Source organism: Meriones unguiculatus, chromosome 6 (assembly GCF_030254825.1).
Source record: "Meriones unguiculatus strain TT.TT164.6M chromosome 6, Bangor_MerUng_6.1, whole genome shotgun sequence".
Classification (NCBI taxonomy): domain Eukaryota; kingdom Metazoa; phylum Chordata; class Mammalia; order Rodentia; family Muridae; genus Meriones; species Meriones unguiculatus.
The window spans coordinates 68,597,977-68,620,892 of NC_083354.1; the positions used below are offsets into that span (position 1 = coordinate 68,597,977).

General features: G+C 42.7%; 1 protein-coding gene across 1 annotated transcript in view; it reads right to left on the reverse strand.

Annotated features, from left to right (window-relative positions):
* Positions 1-22,916, reverse strand: part of Iqgap2 (IQ motif containing GTPase activating protein 2) — a 257,708-nt gene that overhangs the window by 76,900 nt on the left and 157,892 nt on the right. Inside the window, exons 10-13 of the mRNA XM_060385592.1 lie at positions 18,885-19,048; positions 14,885-15,045; positions 10,233-10,357; positions 2,962-3,125 (exon numbers count right to left, since the gene is read on the reverse strand). Coding sequence (XP_060241575.1) covers positions 2,962-3,125; positions 10,233-10,357; positions 14,885-15,045; positions 18,885-19,048 — 614 coding nt within the window. The remainder of the gene's footprint in view (positions 1-2,961; positions 3,126-10,232; positions 10,358-14,884; positions 15,046-18,884; positions 19,049-22,916) is intronic.

Genomic DNA, 22,916 nt, shown 5'->3' on the forward strand with positions numbered 1-22,916 from the left:
CCTGAAGAGGAGCCATGTCATCAGAAGGGCTCTGGGGGTTTGGCCACGTCCAGAGCCTGATGGTAGAGCATTCTGGAGGAGACCTGTACTACTTGCCAGAATAAAAGCTTTGGCTTTGTACAGTTGGCTCACCTCAAAGAGAGGAACCCAGATGTGTGGGCAGAGGACACCTGCGCGCCTCATAAGGACCTCCTGACACAGGCATTACCACCCTGGCACTCAGGGCAGACACAGCTGGCTTCAATAATACTACATAAGCAGGATTTTTGTTTGTTTTGGTGCTAGGTTTCATGCTAAATGATATATATATATTATATAGTTTATATATAGTTATATATAGTTTATATGTATATAGTTTTATATATATACATACATTCATAATGCCATTAATATACTAAAATAGAAAACACAATTATACACAATATATTCTTATTTAACCACTATTATTATTATTATTATTATGTTAGTTTCAAGATAAGAGTCTTATTCTGTAACTCTGGCTGTCCTGGAACTCACTATGTAGACCAGACTGGGCTCAAACCACAGAGATCCACCTGTCTCTGCCTCCTGAGTGCTGGGACTAAAGGCATGTGCTACTATGCCCAGCTACAACAGATATTCTTATAAATGTATAGACACATAAATGTACAGGCACATGGTAGCTTCACTAAGGTCCCATGCCAGGATCTGAATGATGCCTAGCTATAGCAAAAGCAAGCAACATCTGGCCCCCATGTGAGCTCTCGGCTACAGCTTCAGCACCATGCCTGTCTGCCGTCTGCCAGCTGTCGTGGTCCCCTCCATGATGGTGGTGGAACTGTGATGGTCTGGAACTGTGAGCCCCAAATTAAACACCTTTCCTAAGCTGCCTTGCTCATGGTGTTTTGTCAGGATACCAGAACGGTATCTCCCCATTTCCCCTGAGCCCCAACCTCACCCTTTCAGACGAAGCAGCCCTCACCATTTGCTAAAGCTTAGCTGAGCAAGATTTCTGTAGGTTGCTGCGAAAGCACAGCGGAAATGCAACCGCATTGCCAGTGCTGACAGAATGCCCCGCCCTGGGTCACAGACCCCTAAACTTCCATTTACCAAAGGGAACACTACATGCATTCTTCAGAAACTTTAAACATCTAATCGGTAGAAAAACAGGTTCAAAAACATCTCCTGTGCCCCAGCCTTGAAGTCCACTTTCTGGAAATATCTCGTGCACATTTAAGCGCATGGCTCGCCCTCCTAAGGATGTGTGTTCCACTTTTATGTACGCTGAAGTATGCTATTTTAACAAGCATTTAGGCCATTTGCTGAAGTAGGCATATTTCCAATGGTTAGTATACTTGTTTGCCATGCATTGCCAAGGGAAAATAATCCATTATGATTATTTTGGTCTTTTCTCTTGCTGTATGGAACATCTCTCCCCACCTGTCTTAACACACCATCATATATGTTTCTTAGTCAAGTGGACACAGACATGGTCACAGAACTAATCACATATCAGAAGAGAGTTAGGAAGTAGCCACAGGAGGCTTCAGTCATACTGGTTGTAGTTTTGCTGCTTGTTTTGGTGTTAGGATCCATGGTATATGCTAGAGCTGCACAAGAATCATACACACAGGGCCAGAGAGATGGCTCAGCAGTTACGAGCCCTGGCTGCTTATCCAGGACCAGAGCTGGGTTCCCAGCACTCATACCAGAGAGCTCACAGTACTTGCAACTCCAGTTCCAGGAGGACCCAGCACCCCTGATCTCCAGGTACACCTGCATTCATGTACACATATCCACACACATATCCACAGAATTAAAAATATCTTTACAAAACCTCACACGTGTATACTTGTAATGCCATTAATATACTGAGATGTAAGAACACATTTATAACTTCATGTTCTTGTTTAACTCTCATATAGTACTGCAGGCATTATTGTAATTTTATGCACGTGAAAATGAACAGACAGAGATGTGGTGGTTTGACTGAGGCCACATAGCCAGGATCTGAATGGTGCCTGCCTGTCTCCAGAGCAAGCAACTTTCTCTCTCAATGCTGTTATTTTGCTGTCTGCCATGGACACAGTCATTTAACTCCTACCTAGTTCATTATCTCAAAACTCGTGATGATGGTGAACTGATTCACGGGCTATTATGAGATTTAAATGAGGGATGCTTAACTACCAGTGTCCTGCCTGGAAACAGGAGATGCTTGGTGCGCCTGTGCTCTGCAGCAGAGTGCTTCTTCCGCCTCAGAGGAGGCAGGCCCTGGGCTCTGAAGGGAGCCACCTACTCCTTCCAGCCAAGCCTGTACCTGGAATACGGAGGACAACAATGGCCGCTGTACCAGGCAGCATCACTTCACTGCTGATAGGTTCTACAAGCTTCAACATTCAGCCCAGTATCTTAAGTCTTCCTAAGACCCTTTCAGCGTAAGTCCAGATGTCAATAAAATCACTTCTCTTCAAGAGGACCCCAGGCAAGTCCCCTCCGAGCACTGCTGGCCCCCTCACCCACCAGCCCAACCATCTCTTCCTTTTCCTTCAGGCTCAGTTCCTGTCATAGCTCAATGGCAATTTCTCTTAAGATTCTGGAGCACACTATCTCAACCCTTATTCTCTCCTACTGTTCCGCTGCTCCATATGAAACACTCACTGCATCAAGAAGTTCTTGACCGTTTGACCATAAAGACAGAGAACTTTCAAATAGCATCCATCATGTGCCTTCTGCAACCCATTCCCACCAGATGCTGTACACTGCACGAGCACACAAGATATACACAGGAAATGACTAGGGAACTGCACTCTGGATAAGAATTCACCTACCACTGAGTCTTCAGTGGAGGAAGAGATGGATTTTTCTCTAATGTTTGACACCAGGAAAACACCCTTCTTTTCATTCTCATTCATGGATACAAAAAGCACATGAAATTTGTGAAAAGTGGATCAAAAGTCTTCCCACTCACAAACGTAAACTTACCTTGAGCTTCTGGGATTTTGTATGGAACAGAACATCTTGGTAGTGCTGGGCATGGTCCGGGTCCACATCTCTGATGTCAGCAGTGGGCAGCAGCAAGGCGTCCAAAGTCTTCAGAGCATTCCCTTCATCGATGGCTTCATTGATGTACCCGAGAGCTGCCATTCCTGCAAAGAGCAAGTTCTCTAAGTCAGAGCGCAATACACACTCTCACATCACATGCTACAAAGAGCTAAGAAAATAGACATGGGGAGGAGAATGCACAGCATCAACTGCATTTCCTATATGTGTATAATATGCAATAGATTCCAATCACCAATCCATACTTTCAGTGGGAAAGCAAAGTATATTTAGGAATGATTTAAGAAGAACCCATTTATACCAAGAACTAGGAAACACTTCATAAACAACTCAGTAGCAGCCGAAACACAGGGGAAGACAGCTCCTGGCTGTGGATTAAAGACAATGTTGTGAAGGTAGACATACTCCTGAAGGGTGTTGAAACTGGGAGAAGTGGAGGAAGGAGAGGCTGGGGTTAGATTGCCTTGTATGAGATAAGAATAAATAAAAAGAAAAAGAGAGAAATACTCCTTAAATTGACATAAAGTTCTAGAATAACTCTTATAAAAACAAACAAACAAACAAACAAACCCAGGGGCCTTTCCACAAACAGAGTGTGATAAATCGACCCCACAACGTACATAAAACACAAGGGGCAAAAGCAACGACTGCAACCCTGAAAGAGGAAAATGCTGGGGGATTGCTCCCCACTTTAAAGCTCATTACAAAGCTACAGTGACGAATACAGAGTCCTGGCATGAAGGAAGCCACTCAGATGTTCCAATTACAAGGGTGCCAAAACATTTCAATGGGCAAAAATAGTCTATATGGACTATAGCTATAAAGCAAATGGTGCTGGGTGAACCAGATACCCACATGTGTATGAGCAAAGTTGGACGCATACATCAAATCCTGTACATAAATGAATTTAAAATAGAGCCCAGACCTAAGTGTAAAGGCTAAAACTACAAGCTAGAAAACTCTTAAAAGAAAACATAGGAGTACAGCTTAGCGATTTCAGGCTGAGTAATTCTCTTTTTAGCTATGCTATCAAAAGCACAAAGAAAGAAAAAATAGTAAGTGCATGGGATTTTGTCAAAATCAGACCTTCTGTGCTTGAAAGTTTTCTATCAAGGAAAATGAAACGGCAATTTAAAGAAGAGGTCAAAGTATTTGTAATCATTCATATCCAAGAAGACTAGTAATGCTACATTACTATAATTCATCAATTAAAAGACAGTAACATCCATTTAAAATGGGCACAGGATCTGGGTGCTGTGGTGCATGCCTTTAATCTCAGCACTTAGGGAGGCAGAAGCAGGCAGATTGCTGTGAATTTGAGGCCAGTCTGGTCTACAAAGTGAGTTTAGAATAGCCAAGGCTACACAGAGAAACTCTGTCTTGAAAAACAAAACAAAACAAAACAAAACAAAACAAAAAATGGGCATAGGATTTTAAATGCACTTATTTAATACACAAATTCAGTAAATATATGAGATGCACAATATATTAGTAATTAGAAAAATGCAAGCTAAGTCATAGTAAGATGACATTTTGTAACCACTAGAATGGCTATAATAAAAGATAAAACAATCAGCCATAATAAGTGTTGGTAATACTGGTGAGAAATAGGAACAACTGTGTATATTGTTGGTGGGGGTGGGAGGTGGTGTGGACACACTGGAGAATGATTTGGCAGGCCCTCAAAATACTGAACATAAAATCACCACCTGCTCCAGCCACTCTGCCTGCAAACACCCAACTAAAACCTAGGCCCACACAAAAACTTGAAGGTTTATAGCAGCATCATGTATACTACCTGAAAAAACCAGAAACAACCTAAATATCAAATAATGAATAGATAAACAAATGTATTTCTATAGATTCGAATTTTTTAACCTAAAAGACTATAAAAACATAACCAATACAACTGTGAATAAGTTCTGAAAACATACTAATTTTTTAAGCCAGACACAAAAGGCTTTTTAAAAAAGTGCATATGACTATGCACTTAAAAAAAAAGTACGTGTATTGGTGTTTTGCCTGCATGTGTGTCTGTGTATCATATGTGTGCTGGGTTCCTTTGGAGGACAGAAGATGGCATTGATGTTCCTGGAACTGGGGCTGTGAGCCCCCTTGTGGGTGAAGTGCTTGGAATCCACAGGGCGTTATCTGGAGGAGGAGCTAGTCTGAGGAAACATCTCTTTAACTCACTGCTCACTTCTAAAAGGCAAATATTATAGTATGTAGTTTATATTTCGAAAACATATGTATTTAGCAGAGGCATACTTTTGCATATGAACAGCAAGAGGGAAAGTATTTTAGTCTGACTCTAATGTTAGACAATAACACTAAGTTATTAGGTGACAGGATCAAAGGATAAGAGACCTAGATGGATTTAATGTAGATGTTCAGAAATGAAAATGCAAGACCAGAGTTTTGGACATGCATTCTACTCTTCGTATTGCTTTACTTTTGCAGCCTTTAAAGGGTCTTAACAAACAATTCAAAATCAAGTGGTTTTTCTAGAATATTAAGAAAAGCCACAATGGGAAAGCACACAGCCCAGCACTGTTCAGTGGAGTTCTTTGCAGTGACGGAAAGGTTTGCTTCTGGTGTTGTGCAATGACAGTCATTAGCCACATGTAAGTACGGAACAATTAAAATTATGCTATCACAAATGAAGAACAAAATGTAAGTTTGCTTAGTCATAATTATTTTAAATAGTTATATTGTGGCTGGGAAGCAGGCAGGCTCCATAGAAATAAACAATGCTGTACATAGTTTTTGGGGCAGCTTTAAGGTTCAAATACAGACGATGAATTTTGTATATTATTTACCTAATAATAGACATTATTAGCCTTGAACCCCAATTCAAGGATGTAACAAAGGAGGGCCAAACATAACCTCTTGTTTAATTGGTGTAATCTCTAACATACTACAATATCTTGGAAAACAGACTAGATAAGGTCTTAGAATAAAAAGCAGAGAAGCCAGATGATGGAGCCTGAAATTTTTATGACACTTTAAACAAATATGGATGTTTGAAGAGGGCCTCTTCTCATGACTACCATAGTATCAAAAAATAAACCAGCACCCAGTAATAGACACACAACAGTGGGTACACACGTTTGCATATATGTTCTCATATGCATACACACGAACGGGGAACGGTTGACTTCCTTCCTCAGTGTTGATGAATAAGACCTGGTAAAGAAACTAAACACTGAGCAGCAGGAAGCTAGAAAACATACTTGGAAAGGCCAAACATTCTTATTGTATTATTTTTCATGAAAAATGATTCCAAGATACTTGACAAATATAATAAACCACAAACAACCCAACAACTCCAAGTTTAAAAAAAAATGTACCTTTATTTTGGCATCAAAGGAAGCTAACATTTTATAATAGTTTTCCTATAAATACCACTGTGTGAGGAAGGAAGAGATTTAGCCATGAGGGAAAAGAATCATCTCAGACTCTTAGAGATTATTCTAGGACATAATACTTAGATATATTAAAATGTATTAAAATCAACTCTATTTCTTTAACATTCAAATTAAACAAGCGTTAACTACAAGGCAAGCCATGGGAAGTTCCAGGTTCTGTTTTCATCCTAGCCTACTTATAAACTGGACTGTGCAGGAGTCTTCACGTCATTCAGGACACCCCCATGGTCAGGGTGTTCTAAGTACCTTCAAACACCCATCCAAACATGCTCTTAGCAGAACCAAGTGTGAGAAAGAGGAGGTACACACCCTGAAGGCCAGTCACGCGGCAAGGTGTGCATTGCTGCTGACTGGGTGGGAATCACCCGCTCAAGTTCTTGGCAGTGGTGTGTCTAACAAGCTGCTGAGGTCATAATAAATGACCTCATAGGAGCCAGCCAAGGAGCCTACCCTTGGGCACAGCTGCTTTACTTTTTCTGTTTATACATGTAAATCCCACATAAAAATCCCATATTAAAAAAGAAAAAAAAGATTGCCAGGCCTCAGCCCGTGACCTACTTCTTAAATCTAAACATGGTGCTATGACATTCCACTCCAGTGACAATAGGTATTCTTGGAGAACATGTACATTTAAGCCAATGGATGACACTAACCTATAAGGAATGGCACTTTACCAAATTTTAAAAGCAACCACCTCAAATATAAAAACTTTCTTGTGGAGGCTATGCAGGTGAAATAATATTCCTCTGTGGTTTTGTTGAGAAACTTGGGTTTTCCAGGAAGAAATCAACAGAACATCAATGTCTGGAAAAAACATTTAGCAGCCTGATATTGGAGTCACTTTCCAACTTAGCACTTAGCTTCAGGTCAAGAGTGGGCCACAAGTCAGACACAGGACAGGGCCTTTAATGTATATAGTGTGTGCAGAGGGTAAGGCCAGAACACTGTTCTTTCATAATTCCCACAAAAAGTCTCAGCTCTTTTAGACAGCTTAATTGCCATATTGCCTAACTCTCATTTAGTCATAATAAGGCACTTAAAAGGTTTGGTGTTTTTACTCTCATATCCAGAACAAGATGGGAACTGTGGGAGGGGAAGAAGCAGTCTGAAAGCTAATAGAATACCCATGTTGTGAAAGCAGAGCAGGAGAGCCTTTAGGGGAGCAGAAGGAAGAGCTAGAGAGGGGGAGGGGAAGTGGGAGAAGGTGTAAAGGGGATCCATCACAGCAAAGCACATTAATGAAAAATGTCACAATGAAACCCATTTCATGTAACGGGTTTCAGGTAAACCAAAACTTAATTAAAAACTAAATTAAATTTAAAATTTAATTTAAAAGCTACCCTTTTAACATATAATATTAACCTTAGGAATTCTAGACAAAAATGAGAGGTGTTGAAGAGGTGGAAGGAGGCTGGTGTTAGACTGCAAGAAGGAGGGGTATGGAGGAGAGGATTGGGGAGCGAAAACAACGACAAAGCACATCTGAATAACGCCATCAGGAAACCCAATACTTCAGATGCTGATTTTTAAGATTAAAATATTCTAAATACTTCGTTTTGACAAAAGCAAAAAGGAAAACCAAACCAAAGTATAGGTAAATTACATACTATGTATTAAAGTCCCCCAGCGCTAGAGAGGGCGTAGTATTTGAGGTAACCTCCCTCACGAGAAGCACAAGCCCTCCATGACAGATTGTTGATGGACTGTGGGAATGGCCACAACAGTCAAGAGACCTTAGTTACAAATAATTCCTGCTTACAAAAGGTTACTGTTCAAGTTATACAAACACTTGATTTTTCTCTTCCCAGCAAAGCAGAGGTTGAGAACGGCCTACCTCCCTTTCAGTCCATGGTAAAGAAAACAGCGCAACTGTGGGCACAGAGAACAAACCTAGCCCAGGGTAGGCAGCCTGCACAGACATACCCAAAGCAGACCCAGAGAAGTAAGAAAGCAAAGATGGAAACTGATAATTTGTTTTGCCTACAAAAGAGATCCCACTCAGTGGGTGGCATTAGGCTCCATACCAGAGTGGCAGGCAGAACGCTCAGATTGTAAATGTTGGAGTCCAAAAAAAAAAAAAAAAAAAAAAAAAAAAAGGCAGCAGGACAGAGGGCCAGTTTTACTACACTGTCTGTAGTAAAACACACACTTGAGGATGTGCGTGCTCACACAGCAGTGATTTCCAGCACCTGCGCCCCCAGGATGCTGAACATCTGCTCAAATCACTGCTTCCCCCAGAGTAATACCTGGCAAGAGCGCCACGCTCCCAAGCCAACTCATTACAAGAGCTCCTCAAGGAGTCTAATCGCAGCGATTCTTCATGCCTCACAAACACAATGCAGAGACAGGCACAGAAAGCGGAGCTGTCCCAGAAGCAGCTTAGATGGGAAGGAGAAAATCATGACACTGTCCGGATGGAGGTGCTACAGTAAATCCACATGCATTCCCACCATGAAGGCAGCGAGCCTTTTCAGTGGGATGGCGTCCAGAGGGAAGAGACCTTGAAATATCAAAATGCAATCTCAGCAAGGTGCTCCCAGGAAGCAGCCAAGACTGGCTGATGGGAAGAATCGTGTATGATCTGGTATTCCAGAGCTATCTGCAGTATTAGGGGACCAGATCCCAGCAAAGCCCATCAGAACAGAAGAGTTCAAGACCGCTGAGATGAGTGCCTGCTCCATCCTGTGAAGGTGAAGCTGTCCTGGCACTAAAGGCCATCCATTACCCCGACCTTGCAAACAGCTTGATTTGAGACAGACAGTGGAAAAGACCAAAAATGGCATTCTTACCTTTAAAACATGAGTTACTTATTCAGATGGTTTCCTGAATACTGAGATATAGAGAAATGTACCTATAAAGGAACTAACACATTTTGTGGTCACCAAGTCAAAGTGGCAGTGATTTGTGTTGATTATGGCATAGCCCATAAATAAATCTCACAATGTCTAATTAAAAAAAAAAGTTGAAGCTGCATCATGTATGGGCACAGGCCTGTATGTAACCCTGGCATTGGGGGATGGAGGCAGGAAGATCTTGAATTTGAGGTCAGCTTGGACTCAAGAGTGAGACCTTGATCATAGAAAAATAAATAAAATAAATGAAAAATTAAAAAAGGAAGGAAGGAAGGAAGAAGGAAGGAAGGAAGAAGGTGGAGGTGGGGGACAGGGAAGGAGGGAAGCCTGAGCTAGAAAAGGCCAGTGATTTGATTGGTTCTCATTCATTGCTGCTAACAACTCAATGACTTTAGCTTGCTTTTATGATGGAAATGACAGCCTGAGGCCTGAGCTTATTCGTACTACGTGGGGCATATAGCTTTTGGGGGTGGGGTGTGTGTGTGTTTTTAACCTTGTATAAACAAAAAGTGAAAAAGAAGGAAGCAAGGTGACTCAGGCTACATGCTCTTGAAATTTTTCCACTCATGCCAGTTCACCATTTTAGAAACAGAACAATTTATGATATTTTGCCCATATGGTCAGATTATATTCCAATTTTTCATTTCTTAAAATGTTTTATAAAAGTATGTCAAAGTTCAGGAAAACGTGCAAATGAAAGGCCAAAATAAAGACAAAATCTTCTTTAAAATGTAAGTATGGAAGTACTTTTTAGTAAAAATCATAATAATAATTAGGACTTCCATTAATCTATTAAAACTGTTATAATCACATGTTCCCATGAGCAAACTCTTATAACACTCATCGAGAGGATGGGAAGGGCACACACACTGTTCTTCCACGTCATTAAATGAGGAAAATGCTCCACACTTACGGTCATTCTCTTCTTGAATTTGGATGTTAATCATATCAATACAATTCTGAATTTCATTCCAGCTTAAGGTATCTTGCTCTTGGGATAATGCTTCTTGTTTAATGGAGAGTAACGCATCTGCGTAACTGGAAGAGAAAACAGGATGCCACAGGTCAGACTTTTGTTTTAATTTTGTTTCAGTAACAAGTCAGACTTCTTTAACCCTTCCGTCCTGTCTGGCACCTGAAGTTTTACCCCAGGGTGGGGGGTGGGGACACAAATGGAGGTGTCACAAACATCCCAGAAGTGAAGATTATTGTGTCTTTCAATCTGACTAGCAGACTGTTCAAACAATGGACCCCCAAAGAAAAATGAATTCATTCTGGGAGAAGGAAAAGGTGCCTGTTGGAAGGGGAACTTGTCTCCTGGAAAGAGATTTCACACCGTTCTGACAACTTAGAACACCTTACAGGATGAGACTCAAGCTGGAGGGCGATGGGTCAGTGGTGGGCGGGGCCACACGGTCACTGAAACTGCTTAGATGCGCATATTCTTGGCCCTCTGTTTAAACTCTGATCCCACTTCAAGACTCTGAGGCAGATGTGGGGGTTTTCCGGATCTCTTTGCCGCTGGCCCGCACTGAATAAGCCTTTTTTTCTTGTTTTCCACATCTCATTTGGGTCTTTTAATTGACTTATTGAGGGCAGGTGGTCAGGCCTGACTTGGGGCATAGGCTGTGTTCTCTCACTGTTCAATAGCAATGTCCTGATTAGCCAAAGAGTAGATAGGCAGGCAAAATTGTCAGCACATACTAGACTGACTTATTTTAAAATTATGTGTATGCTCGTGTGGATATGTGCCAGCGCCCACAGAGGTCACAGGCACTGGATCTCCCCTGGAACTGGAGGGATAGGCAGCTGTGAGCTGCCTGACACGGAGCTGAGATCTGAACTTGGGTCCTCCATGAGAACAGTGTGCAGTCTTAATGCTAAGCCACCCCTCCAGCCCAGTGTCATAGTACGAGAATGGAGTCATGTGAGAAGGCCCAGTGTTTGGGAGGAAACAGTGTTTGGGAGGAAACGCTAAGAAACCAAGAGTCTTTTGTGACCTCAGTTTCTTAAAAAACAAAACAAAACAAATCACAATTATTCTTGGAACGTGTCCCTTCCAGGTGCAGCAGATAGGCGTGTTTCCTTTAGCTTAGTCATTACCACTGGCTGTTGTATTTGTTTACATGCTTCCATGAAAGTTTGCTTGTCCTTGTGATTGTCTATAGCTCCATCTCATGAGAACTTCACTCAGGAGAACTCTCTCAACCCTCAAGAGTATAAACTGTCTGAAAAAAGTATTTTTTATGCTTATGAAATGTTCAGCTCAATCAAAGTTCCTCACAACCCAGTCTCATAGCTAATCCAAGCACAGTGAAGTCCTCAATTAAATGAAATGACTTTCCTTTCCTCCTTCTTTCAACATGCTGGAACTGAACCCAAATCCTTGAGTATAATGGGCAAGCACTCAACCAAATGAGTTACAACCCAAGTCCTCTTCTGTTTTTATGTTGATACAGGCTCTCACTAAGCTGCCCTAGCTGGCTTCAAACTTAGTATGTAAGCCCAGCTAGGCCTGTGACCTTGAACCTTCTCTTGGAAGCTTCTGAGTCGCTGAGATGAGCATCATTGCCATTACACCTCACAGGCTCACCAAGAGCTCAAATTCCAAGAAAACGACTTCCGGAAGCCTTGCTGCACAACCCAGATCTTCATGGTGTGCGCTCCTGGCAACGCAGTGCAGGAGTTGAACTAGAGTGGTCCAGATTCACCTGCCTCCTATCCAACTGTCCAACGCCCCATAGAAATTGCTCAGAACCCCTTTCTTCTGTGTCCTCTGCCTGCCAGGCACTGAGCCCTCATTTCTTACCTCTGACCCTGCTCATTGGGTACAAGTTCTGGTCAACTCTGGCCAACAATTCTGATCATTTTTTTTTAACTGAGGGAAATTTGAGAGGAAATTTTATCCCTCTTGACATATTACCATGAAATTCTCATTTTTTAAAAGAGTCATTTTCACCATTGAAAAATATAGAGCCAATGTAAACTAGTTAGCCAAAAGTACAGAAACTCAAGAGGTTGTGCTGTTGCTTTTTTTTTTTTTTTTTTTTTTTTTTTTAAACCAGGGAAATAAAAACACTTCTTTAGGTACAGGATTTACCCGCAGCCTTTGGCTGTAGACTTGACATATTCTAGCAGATGGAAGTAAGAGCACCACAATGACACTAAGCCTGTCTCCCTGGGAAGGACAAATTTCCTTAGAGTTTCTTCATGCTTCAAGGGGACAGTGAGGTGTCTTCTCTAGAATGTAGCTTAAGAAAAGAAGTTCTTCAAAACAGGAAAGGGTGATGATGAATGATGGCCTCCAACTGAAGCCAAACGAATGCATGAACTCCACGGGCCCCTCCAATCTTGAGGATGAAGGCACCAGTACAGTGAAATTAGGAGGGCTGAGAGGTAGCTTCTGCCTCCACAAGCATTCAGACTGGGGAAAAGGCCCAAAGCTCTAAGAGGAGAACATAAAAAAGAAGAGGACAGGAAGGCAGAGGTGGCGCCCGAGAACAGACTGGCAGGGGTCAAAGCAGACGTCCAGTTCTGCATGTGAGGGGAGATGCTTTGTTGTCTTATTTTATTTTTGTTTTTACAGATAAAGAAGAAAAGATTTGGTTAGAGGCCAAGCAGATAATTTTGGATTAAGGTATATGTTTCTCTAGCCACCAGCTCTCAGGAGAGGCAACCGGGCTGGGCTGAGAAGCTTCAAAAAACTAACAAAAGCCTCCTCCACAGGAGGCAGTGTGCTCATACTGTGCTCCATGAAGGTACCAAGTTCGGGGTGGTGAAAGAAGCGTGTACACAGAGAGGCCCGCAGGTCCAGTGTGGCTGGAGCCAGCCTGGCTGAAGTATACAGGGCCCATGGAGGGCCCAAATCAGACTGCCACACAACCATGGACCAGAAACCCAACTGTGTACTCAAACAAACCTGTTCTTTGTTGTTGTTTTGTGGTTGTTTGTTTGTTTTCATATTGAAACAGAACCTCATGTAGCCCAGGCTGGCCTCAAATTTGCTATATAGTTCATTTCCTGAAGGTTGGAATCACAGGTATGTGCCACTATGGTGGGCTTACCTCTTTATAAGTTATTATGATATAACGCCTCCTGCAGGCAATGTGGCCCTCAAATGGAGTGAGTGGTATTTGTATATAGGGGAGGGGTGATTTTGCCCAATAGAGTGGAAGGAGAAGTAATGTCATTTAGAGGGCAGTGGCCTGGTATGTTTGAGAAATACTTTGCAAGAGCCACTGTTAGATTGTAACCTTCACCAAGAAGTAAGCAGGCCTTACTCTAGCAATAAGAGGGCTCAGAGTTTGGTTAAGAACAGAGTTACCGGTGACTGGATGAGGAGAGGAAGGAGGTGGGGACTTCACTGTGGATGTTATTGAAGAGAGAGAGAGAAACAGCGGCCAGGTGAAGGTGGCCGCTGGAGAGGAAACCCTTTGCTAAGTACTGTGTGCAGAGATCCGCTGGGCCCCATGGGCATGGACATGAGTGGGTACTTTACAGCACGAGAGTTCTGGGCAAGGGCAGAAAAAAACCTTGAGATTGGACTGACATTTCTAAGCTTGAAGCACAATGTGATGCCATTAACAGGAGCAGGGGAGGAGTATGGGAAATCAGGTGGTTTAATTCAAATAGAAGAGGATGCCTCAACAGAGGCAACTCTGTAGTCCCTCCACTATTTTTTTTTAACATAATGACATTTATTTAAAGGCAGAGTAGAAAGAGACAGAAAGACAGTGGAAGAGCATAGCAGAAGAGAGAAGCGGGGGGCCAGAAGAGAAAGTCAGAGAGTGTCCTTCCGCTTCTTTTCGGTCATTCTGTACATAGGCAAATGACCCAACACCATTTACTCAGAATCTAAGAACCCTCTTTCAGTTTTCTTTGCAACTGTGCTTAATGCGGAATTAGCCAGTCGAAAATCATTGGCTAAACTGTCACAATCTGGGTAGACATCGCCCCCTGGCGGCCACAGCAACTGAGAGTTCACAAATGTCTTTTTTTCTTTGTCTTATCTGATCTCTAATTTGAGGGTTGGGTGCTTTGTATGTGTGAGGCCTGGTTTCAGCACCCAGTGGCAAAGCAAAGCAAAATCTCCAATTTGACTTTTCCAGCATTTAGTTCTCTCTCTAGATCCACAGAGTGGAACACATGACTAGGAAATGCAGTTATCTAGGAACCTGAAATGAAAAATCCCAAACTAACATAAGGCTCACGGTGCTCTTTTGATTTCACAATCTAAGAAGGGAGTTTGGGGGACCCAAAACTCCAGAGTTTCCATGACAAGGATGGACGTATGGAGAGCTACTTCTCACTCTCCTAAGAGCCTGCAGGAAGGTGTAACTTCAACTGCTCCTCGAGTCTTTCTTTGCTCAGGATGAAGTCAGTTACTGATACAAGATGACAATTTTGTCCCCAACAAAGGACATAAAGCCTCTTACGGCACACCAGCCCTTGAGAAAAACGCAAGCAGAGTATATAGACTTTTCTGCTAAGTGAGTCGTTAATTTGGGGGATCTGCCAAGCACATCTTTCTTCACCCTGAAAGGAGGTTTGGAAAGTGCTCCTTACCGGTCCACGTGGGCCTCGTCCAGGCCATTGAAGCCTACAGTGGGACTCCTGAGTTGGTTCTGTACAGACACAAGGTCCTTGCTGTCCAAGGCCTGGTTTAGCAAAGCGACAGCAGACAGCATTTCCACGGCGATCAGGAGCTCCTCGTGGGCCAAGTAGTTCTGTTGGCAAGCACACGACAAGGTGAGCTCCCGGAATCACACATGCCACAGATACTGGCTTTGGACACAGGACGCGTGTGACAGTGAACATGCTTGTCATTGGCTTTCAGGAAAGCCAGGTAAATTGCTCCTATCTCCCTTAGATTATTGTTTTGGGGGCTGTGTTATATGTAACCTACAGTTACCGTGTCACAGATAACTGTATCCCATGGCTGGTCTCTCTCCCTAACAGAGCTGGCTGCCAACCAGGCTCTGTCTAACCTGGTAATTAAGCCACAGGTTAGACAAAACTGGCCGAGAGGTCCAGGTAAGATCTCAGCACAGAGAACGGCTGGAAGCAAGAAAGAAGAGTTTTGCCTAAATGTTATAAGCCTAGAAAAACAAATACAATCTTTAAGCCAAGGAAGTTGATTCTAACCCCAAAGGCTAAATTTGGTTTTATAAATTGGGTAGACACTTTTTAAAAGGTCCTTAAGATCTAGATATTTGATGTAATTTAAGGCAAAGCTTCCCCCCCACCCCGCCCCGTAAATCAAGGACGAGCCTCCATACTTACACAGTCATAAATCTATTTGGATTATTATAAAGGTGTTAGTTTTTAGAGCATCCTTTCCTTTCAGTGTTTTCCTCCATTTGATTATATTATGTCATTTTAATCAATTTCAAAAAAAGAATAGTTCAGCCGGTTGTGGTGGTGCCTGCCTTTAATCCCAGCATTCAGGCACTTAGGGACGAAAAGGCAGGTGGATCACTGTGAGTTTGGGGCCAGCCTGGTCTACAAAGCAAGTCCAGGACAGTCAAGGCTACACAGAGAAACCCTGTCCTAAACAAAACAAAACCCCAAAACAACCCCCCCCAAAGCCCTAACAACAACTAAAAAGATAGTTCTTTCATTATATTGACGGGAGGAGACAGAAAAAGAGTTACTTTAAAAAGTGGACATATATACTTGCAATTAGAATATTACGTATGCAAGATATGTCCATATCATCATGCACATTATAGCTTTTTGGATCTCTCAGAAAATTTTAAAACAAGGTGATTTCAGCACGATAAAGCACCATTTTATTTTCTACAGCAAGCAGGGAACTGTGGTAACCAAAGGGAGTTTTTTATTTAAATGACACATATTAACTATAAATTTACCACACAGAGAAGGTGTAAGACTGACTACAGATTACAACAGCCCAACGGAACCCTGGTTTAAGCACTTCCTCTACCCCATCCAACGCGCAATCCACACATATCAAATAGGTTATGACACAAGGACAAGGAAAAGAGAAGAGCAGACCCGGCTCCTGCATGGACGGCTCTGATCCACAGCAGAGCCAGACTGTGGCTGGGGTGTCTGAGCTTCAAGTCTAGGGGAAGTGAAAGAGGACAAAAACGACCAAAGCATAATGTTAAAAAAAAAAATCTGCTTTTCTCTTACTACGAATTACCTATTTCTATGTGGAAAATGTGTGAAGGAGAGGGAGGTCTCAAGTGAGACTAAATCAACAAATCTTTATAAACCAGGGATTAGAGCGATGGCTCAGCAGCTAAGAATTCTTTCTGCTCTCCCAGAGGACCTGAAGAATCCATGCCTGGCAGCTCATCACTGTCTGTGACTTCACTCCAGGCCACCTAAACCCTTAGGCCTTCACAGGCAGGCACACACAGACACACACTCGCACGTACACACACACACACACACATACACAGAGAGACACGCACACAGACACAGACACACACACACAGTAGGTCTTTTAAAAAAAGAATCCTATAACCTAAACCTTTTAGGCTATATTCACTTATTTTTTAATCCACACAGATTTACAGAGGTGTTTACTCACTTTAACTGATTTTAAATAAAATTACGTAATATACAGCATAATCCAATACATCTCAGCTTCTGGGGTTTGCTCTGTTCCACTTAATGTTCATCTTTTGTTATGATCACTGTTCATTAATTTATCTGCATTTATTGATTCGTTTATGTGTGTGTATGTGTGTATATATGTAGAGGTCAGAGCACACCTCGTGAAAGTCACTTTTCTCCTTCTATCATTGGGATCACACCTAGGTATTCAGGCTTAGTGGCAACTGCCTTGTGCCCACCAAGCCATCACACTGGGCCTTATTATTCTTTCTACCTTATTATTCTTTCTTTTTGCTGGTTGCACAGTATTTCTAGTAAAGGAAAAATACCACAAATTAAGTAATCCTCTATTAATATTACAGTGAGATTCCTTTTTCTCAGTCTGATAGACACACTGCGAAACACCTCTGTGGATGAGCTTCCTGATTCGTATTCTTCAGGCTCAGTTTCCAGAAAGCAATGGTCATAGACACACTGGTCTCTACAAAGGCTGCACATTTTCCCAGCCCAGCTTCCCCAAAATGTGCCAGCTGCACTCAGGCAAATCTTTGAGATATTACCAATCTATTTTCACACACACACACACACACACACACACACACGTTTTCATTTTAAAACATTTGTTTTGTGATCTCATCATTCATGGTTTTGTGAGCTGGCCAATCGTAACTCTGGTTGGCCTCCTTTCTCTGGTAGATGGTTCTGATTGTGTGTGCGTGTGTGTATGTGTGTGTGTGTATGTGTGTGCAGTTTTTTGAGACAGGGTTTTTCTGTGTAGCCCTTGCTGTTCTGGAACTCACTCTGAAGAACAGGCTGGCCTCAAACTCAGATCTTCCTCCCGAGTGCTGGGATTACAGGTGTGCACCATCATCACCTGGCTCTGGTTCTAATCTTTATAATCCAGTCAATATTTTTCTATATTTCCCTAAAAGTTTTCATTAAAAGTTTTATTTATTAAAGCTGGGCCCAGTGGGACGCTCCTTTACCCAGTACCTGGGGAAAAGAGGCTAAAGGATTTCTTCGAGTCCAAGAAATAGTTCTCCATAATTCCAGGCCCAGCCAAGGTGACACGGTAAGACCTTGTCTCTAAAGAACAATAACCAAAACAACCACCACAAAAGGATTAGAAATTTTACTTCCTTATCTTGTGTGTATGGTGTTTGGCTTTCATGTATGTTTGTGCACCACACACGTGCCTGGTGTCAGAGGAGGCCAGAAGAGGGAGTCTGACGCCCTGAATTGTAGTTCTAGATGGTGTGAGGCACCATCTTGGTGCTGGAAGAGCAGTCTGTGTTCCTGACTGCCGAGCCATCTCTCCAGTCTAGCACTTTGAGTTTTAGAAATAACCTTTATGTAGGTATGCATGTATGTTTGCTTGTTTATCTATTTATTTATTTTTCTTGGGATGCTTGGGACTGAACAGGGTTTTGTGCAAGCCAGGCAAATAACCTAGAGGAAATTATTCTTCAAGATATGTGTTGTGACTTGACACTTTCTGGTCATCTGGTAAATATTTTAAAGGACTCCATATTAAACAACCCTCCTCATACCTGCAATACTAGCTCTTCTCTACATGAAATTCTTGGCCTTGCTTCCAGCACTTTAAATTTTGTCTCTCTCTGCTGCTATTATAGAACTTACATGAAAATGATGGTTTAATACTTTTACCATATTAAAGATCGTAAGTTTACAAAAATCAAAGCCATGTTGCCAGTGTTCTTAGTTGCAGATTTCTAGAAATGCTGACTTAAAGCATATTTCAATACAGTTAAAATTATTCAACTTTCTTTTTAAAGATTTGTTTTCAATTACATACATGTTTGTATATCTGTGTGTGGGTATCTATGTGAATATGTGTCTACAATGCCCTTCCCTTACGAGCCAGAGGCATTGGGTCTTCCTGAAACTAGAATTCCTTCCACCCTGACTTGGCCTCTCCCAACAGCCTTCCTTCTCGCTGGGATCTGGTGTGCCTCACCGAGGTGTTCTGTCTCTGCAGGCTGAAGAGTTCATTCTGATACATAGCAGCAGCAAAGGGGTAGACGGCTGGCAGCTGGGCTTCCGGTTTCTTCAGTGCAAGTAGTGTGTTCTCAGGGTCACCTTCCCGAAGGACAGCGTTGATGTGGTCCACAGCAGCCAGTCCTGGAGGGTGGGGGGAGGGGAGACAGGGAATGAGAATGTATAGTTTCCTTTGCTCTGTCAGCGTGCCCAGCCAGTCCTCCTTCCCAGAGGAAGCAGTCACTTCCAACAAAGTCTGAAAAGCTGCAGGTTGAGGTGGTCAAAGCTTTGTGAAATCAGTTCAGTGATTTAAGTCACTCAAATGCCTGAGGCTAGGTCCAAAGAGAGACACAGCACCAATGGACCTTGGGTTCTGGATCTGTCCTGCTAGTGTGATGTTCCCCCAAAAGCCTTTCTTTTGAGTGTGCATGATGAATGTGTTGTGTGCGTGTGTGCCTGTGTCCCAGAACTTGGGCAGAATGCAGAGCCTAGAGGACAACCTCACATGCCAGTCTTCACTTTCCATCATGTTTGGGACAGGGCTTCTTTAGTTGTTACTGCCACTTACTCCCGGCTAGCTGGCCTGGGGCTTCTGGGGATTTGCCTGTCTTTCTGTCTCTTACCTCACTATAGTAGTGAAGTTGTAAATGTGTGCTTCTCATCCAGCTTGTACACGTGGGCTCTGGGGATTTGAACTCAAGTCTTCTCACTTACGTGGCAAGTGCATTATCTACTGGGTCATTACCTGACCCCACACTTTCTTTCAGGAATGGCTCTCTTCCCACCTCACCATAATGCTGTCAAAGCACTGGGGCCCTGAGGATTCCCCATCTTGTGAATCTCACTTGTAGGTAAAGCTGGAACACAGTGTGCTGTGTTTACTCCCTGCTGTTCCTTGTGGGCTCATACCACCCCACTAAAGCAATCCTTAAGATGCGTGAAGACCGGAGCAAACCTTGTTCTGATGCTGTATCTTCCCAGGGGATCCATGCATGGCGAGCCCACGGCAGAATTGGTGCCCAGCTGTTCTACTATTAGAAACAGCCTTAATGCCTAATCTCTCGTTGGCGTTACAACACTGAGGTTACAGACAGCTTTGGTAACCAAGGGAAGGGTGCTTGCGATGGTGGACTCAGTAGAGCTCTCAGAACACAGAAGCCAAACCACTGACCCGACGAGGGGAATGAAAGATGAGATGCCCCCCAGTCAAGAGAAAACCAGGCAGAGCCTGCAAGATTTGCCTTCTGGGTACCAGGAATAACAGACATGCGCTAGTCTATCTGCCCAATGGCATGGCCAGACTCTAACTAAAATTATTCTAACCCCTTTTGAAAGGACAACAGTTTATCTCCCAAGGAGCTTCCCTGGAACTTTCTATTGAGAAACATCACTCAATGGCAGGAAGCATGACTAACAGAACCCTTCAGTTCACACCTCCTAAAAAAAATGTACACTTAGCATACAGAATCTATAGAGCCCAAACTTTTTTTGTTATTCTTAGAATTCAGAAGGAATTCCAGAAAGGCTGGTAATTGTGATGTGTCCTGTTTTGTGAGTCAGCATTCTGAAGCCTTCCAGTGATACCTAGGATTATTGAGGGTTACACTGACAGGAGTTTTCTTCACCTCTGAAAACTTTTTAAATGCAGGTTTGTATGACTGGATAGTAAATAATTTTATAAATATATTCCAGAAAATCATGTCCTTAAAGTGCCCTTAAAACTATTTTCCTTGGGGCTGGAGAGATGGCTCAGTGCTTAGGAGCCTTTGCTGCTCTTCCAGAGAGCTGAGGTTTGGTTTCCAGATCCATATGGGGGCTAACCACCCATAATGCCAGGTCCGGGGGAGCTACTGTCTTCTGACCCCTGTGGACACCAGACATGCCACATGGCACATACACACAGAACAAACATAAAATAAAATCCAATTACAAAAAAACCCTGTTTTTTCAAACCCACCAAAATGTTCTCGTCTGCATTCTGCACTTAACAACATTCCTAGTCCTGTTGTTGACATGATATATCATACAGAAGGCATATGAGAAACCCTGGAAGGAAATGACTGCAGTCCAAACACAATCGACATCTCTGAGGAGACGGCCATGACATAAGCACCAAAGCTGCTACCACTGCTATTAACTATGAATGGAAATCTTCAGCATTAATACGATATCCTTCAAGGCTGGGCCGAGCCTGCCAATGTTCCTATACTAGACTTGCAGATTTTAAAGTGTAAACAAAAAGCCCACTGTCACACCACTGACTATAAGACTTGCAGTTCCCCTGGACTACACATTTTTTTTTTTTTCAGGAAAAGAGACAGAAATTTCAGCCACCATACATGGCAGCAATCCTCATCAATTTCATCAAAATCTGATATTTTAAAATGGAAATGAAAATATGGCCAATTTGGTTAAATCTGTGGTCAGGAAGTTAGGTCATTGGGTATCAAGTATTTATTTATAGAGAATTTTATTAAACACTCAAAAAAGGCTGTCTTAGTTATAAACATTTCAAATGCTACTGGATCATTTCCTCTCATAGCTTATGGAGCTCAGATGTCTCATTGGCAATATTAATTTCTTCCTGTAATTCATCTCTTCTAAAGATAATGAAAGCCTCAACTTTCACAAAGAGCAGAAAGAAAACCTTGAAACTGGACTTCATGTATCATCACCCACATGTTCAAGGTTACACAGAGGAAAAAGCATGTACCCCCAAACTGTCAGGTATTTACATAAACACATCACAGTGAGCTCTCACGGGTTTCCTGAATAAGCGGAAGTCTCAAGCGCAGATGTTCTGAGCTGACACTGACATGGATCACTCTGCATTGGCGCCTTGATCACTCCAGGACCAGTCTGCCCAACAGTGCAGGGTGGAGCTCTCAGCCAGGCCTGCAGGTGTGTATTTGAGAGTTCAAAGCAACAAGGAACATTCCCAACCCATCTAGGCAGTGACACAGAAGGCAGCTTTAGGACTGCTCTGTTTGGCGGAAACTCCAATTTTAAATTCAGCACAAGTTCTCCTGATCTAGTAAATGGGTCAAGTAGTCTTTCATGTATGAGAGTTTGGGGAAAAGATGGGCTGCGTATATTAGTGCAGGGTGAATAAATGTCAAATAGAGTTCCTTACTGCCTCTTCTGATGTTCAAATAAAGATAACTTTACTGGAGGGAGGAACAGTCTAACGATTGGAGAGATCTAAATCCACATTTCTTTTACTGTCTGTTCTAGTTAGCTTTAACTATCAATTTGAAACAGTCTAGAGTCACTTGAGAAGGGACTCTCAGTTGAGGGATATGCCCAGATCAGCTTGGACTGTGAGAATGTCTCTGGGGAGTGGTTTGATCATTATTGATAACGGAGGCAGTTATCAGGCAGGTGCCCTTCCTTGGGCAGGTGGCTTTGTTTGAGAGAGTCAGTTAAGCTTTCTATGTACAAGCCTGCAACTGAGCTGAGAACTTCTCCACGGCTCAGCTTCTAGTTCCTGCTTGGACTGGCTAGAGAGTCTTACGTCAGCTTGGCACACAGAGTTGAGTTATCTGGAAAGAGGGAACCTCAACTAAGAAAATGCCTCCGTAAGATCCAGATGTAAGGCATTTTTTTAATTAGTAATTTAGTGAGGAGGGTCCAACCCATTGTGGATGGTTCCATCCCTAGGTTGGTGGTCCTGGGTTCTATCAGAAAGCAGGCTGAGCAAGCCATGGGGAGCAAGCAGGAAACAGCATTTCTCTATGGCCTCTGCATCAGTTCCTGGCTCCAGGTTCCTGCCTGGCTTGAGTTCCTGTCCTGATGCTGACTTCCTTCAAAGATGAACTGTAAAATGAAAGCATAAGCTAAATAAACCCTTTCCTCCCTAGCTTGCTTTTTGGTCATGGTGCTTCGCTGTAGCAACAGACACCATGACTCAGTGCTGGGCTCCTGCTTGGACTCTGCTCAGTGATGGACTGACCTGTAAGGGTGAATCAAATGAACCCTTTCCTCCCTAAGCTGCATTTAGTCAAAGTGCTTA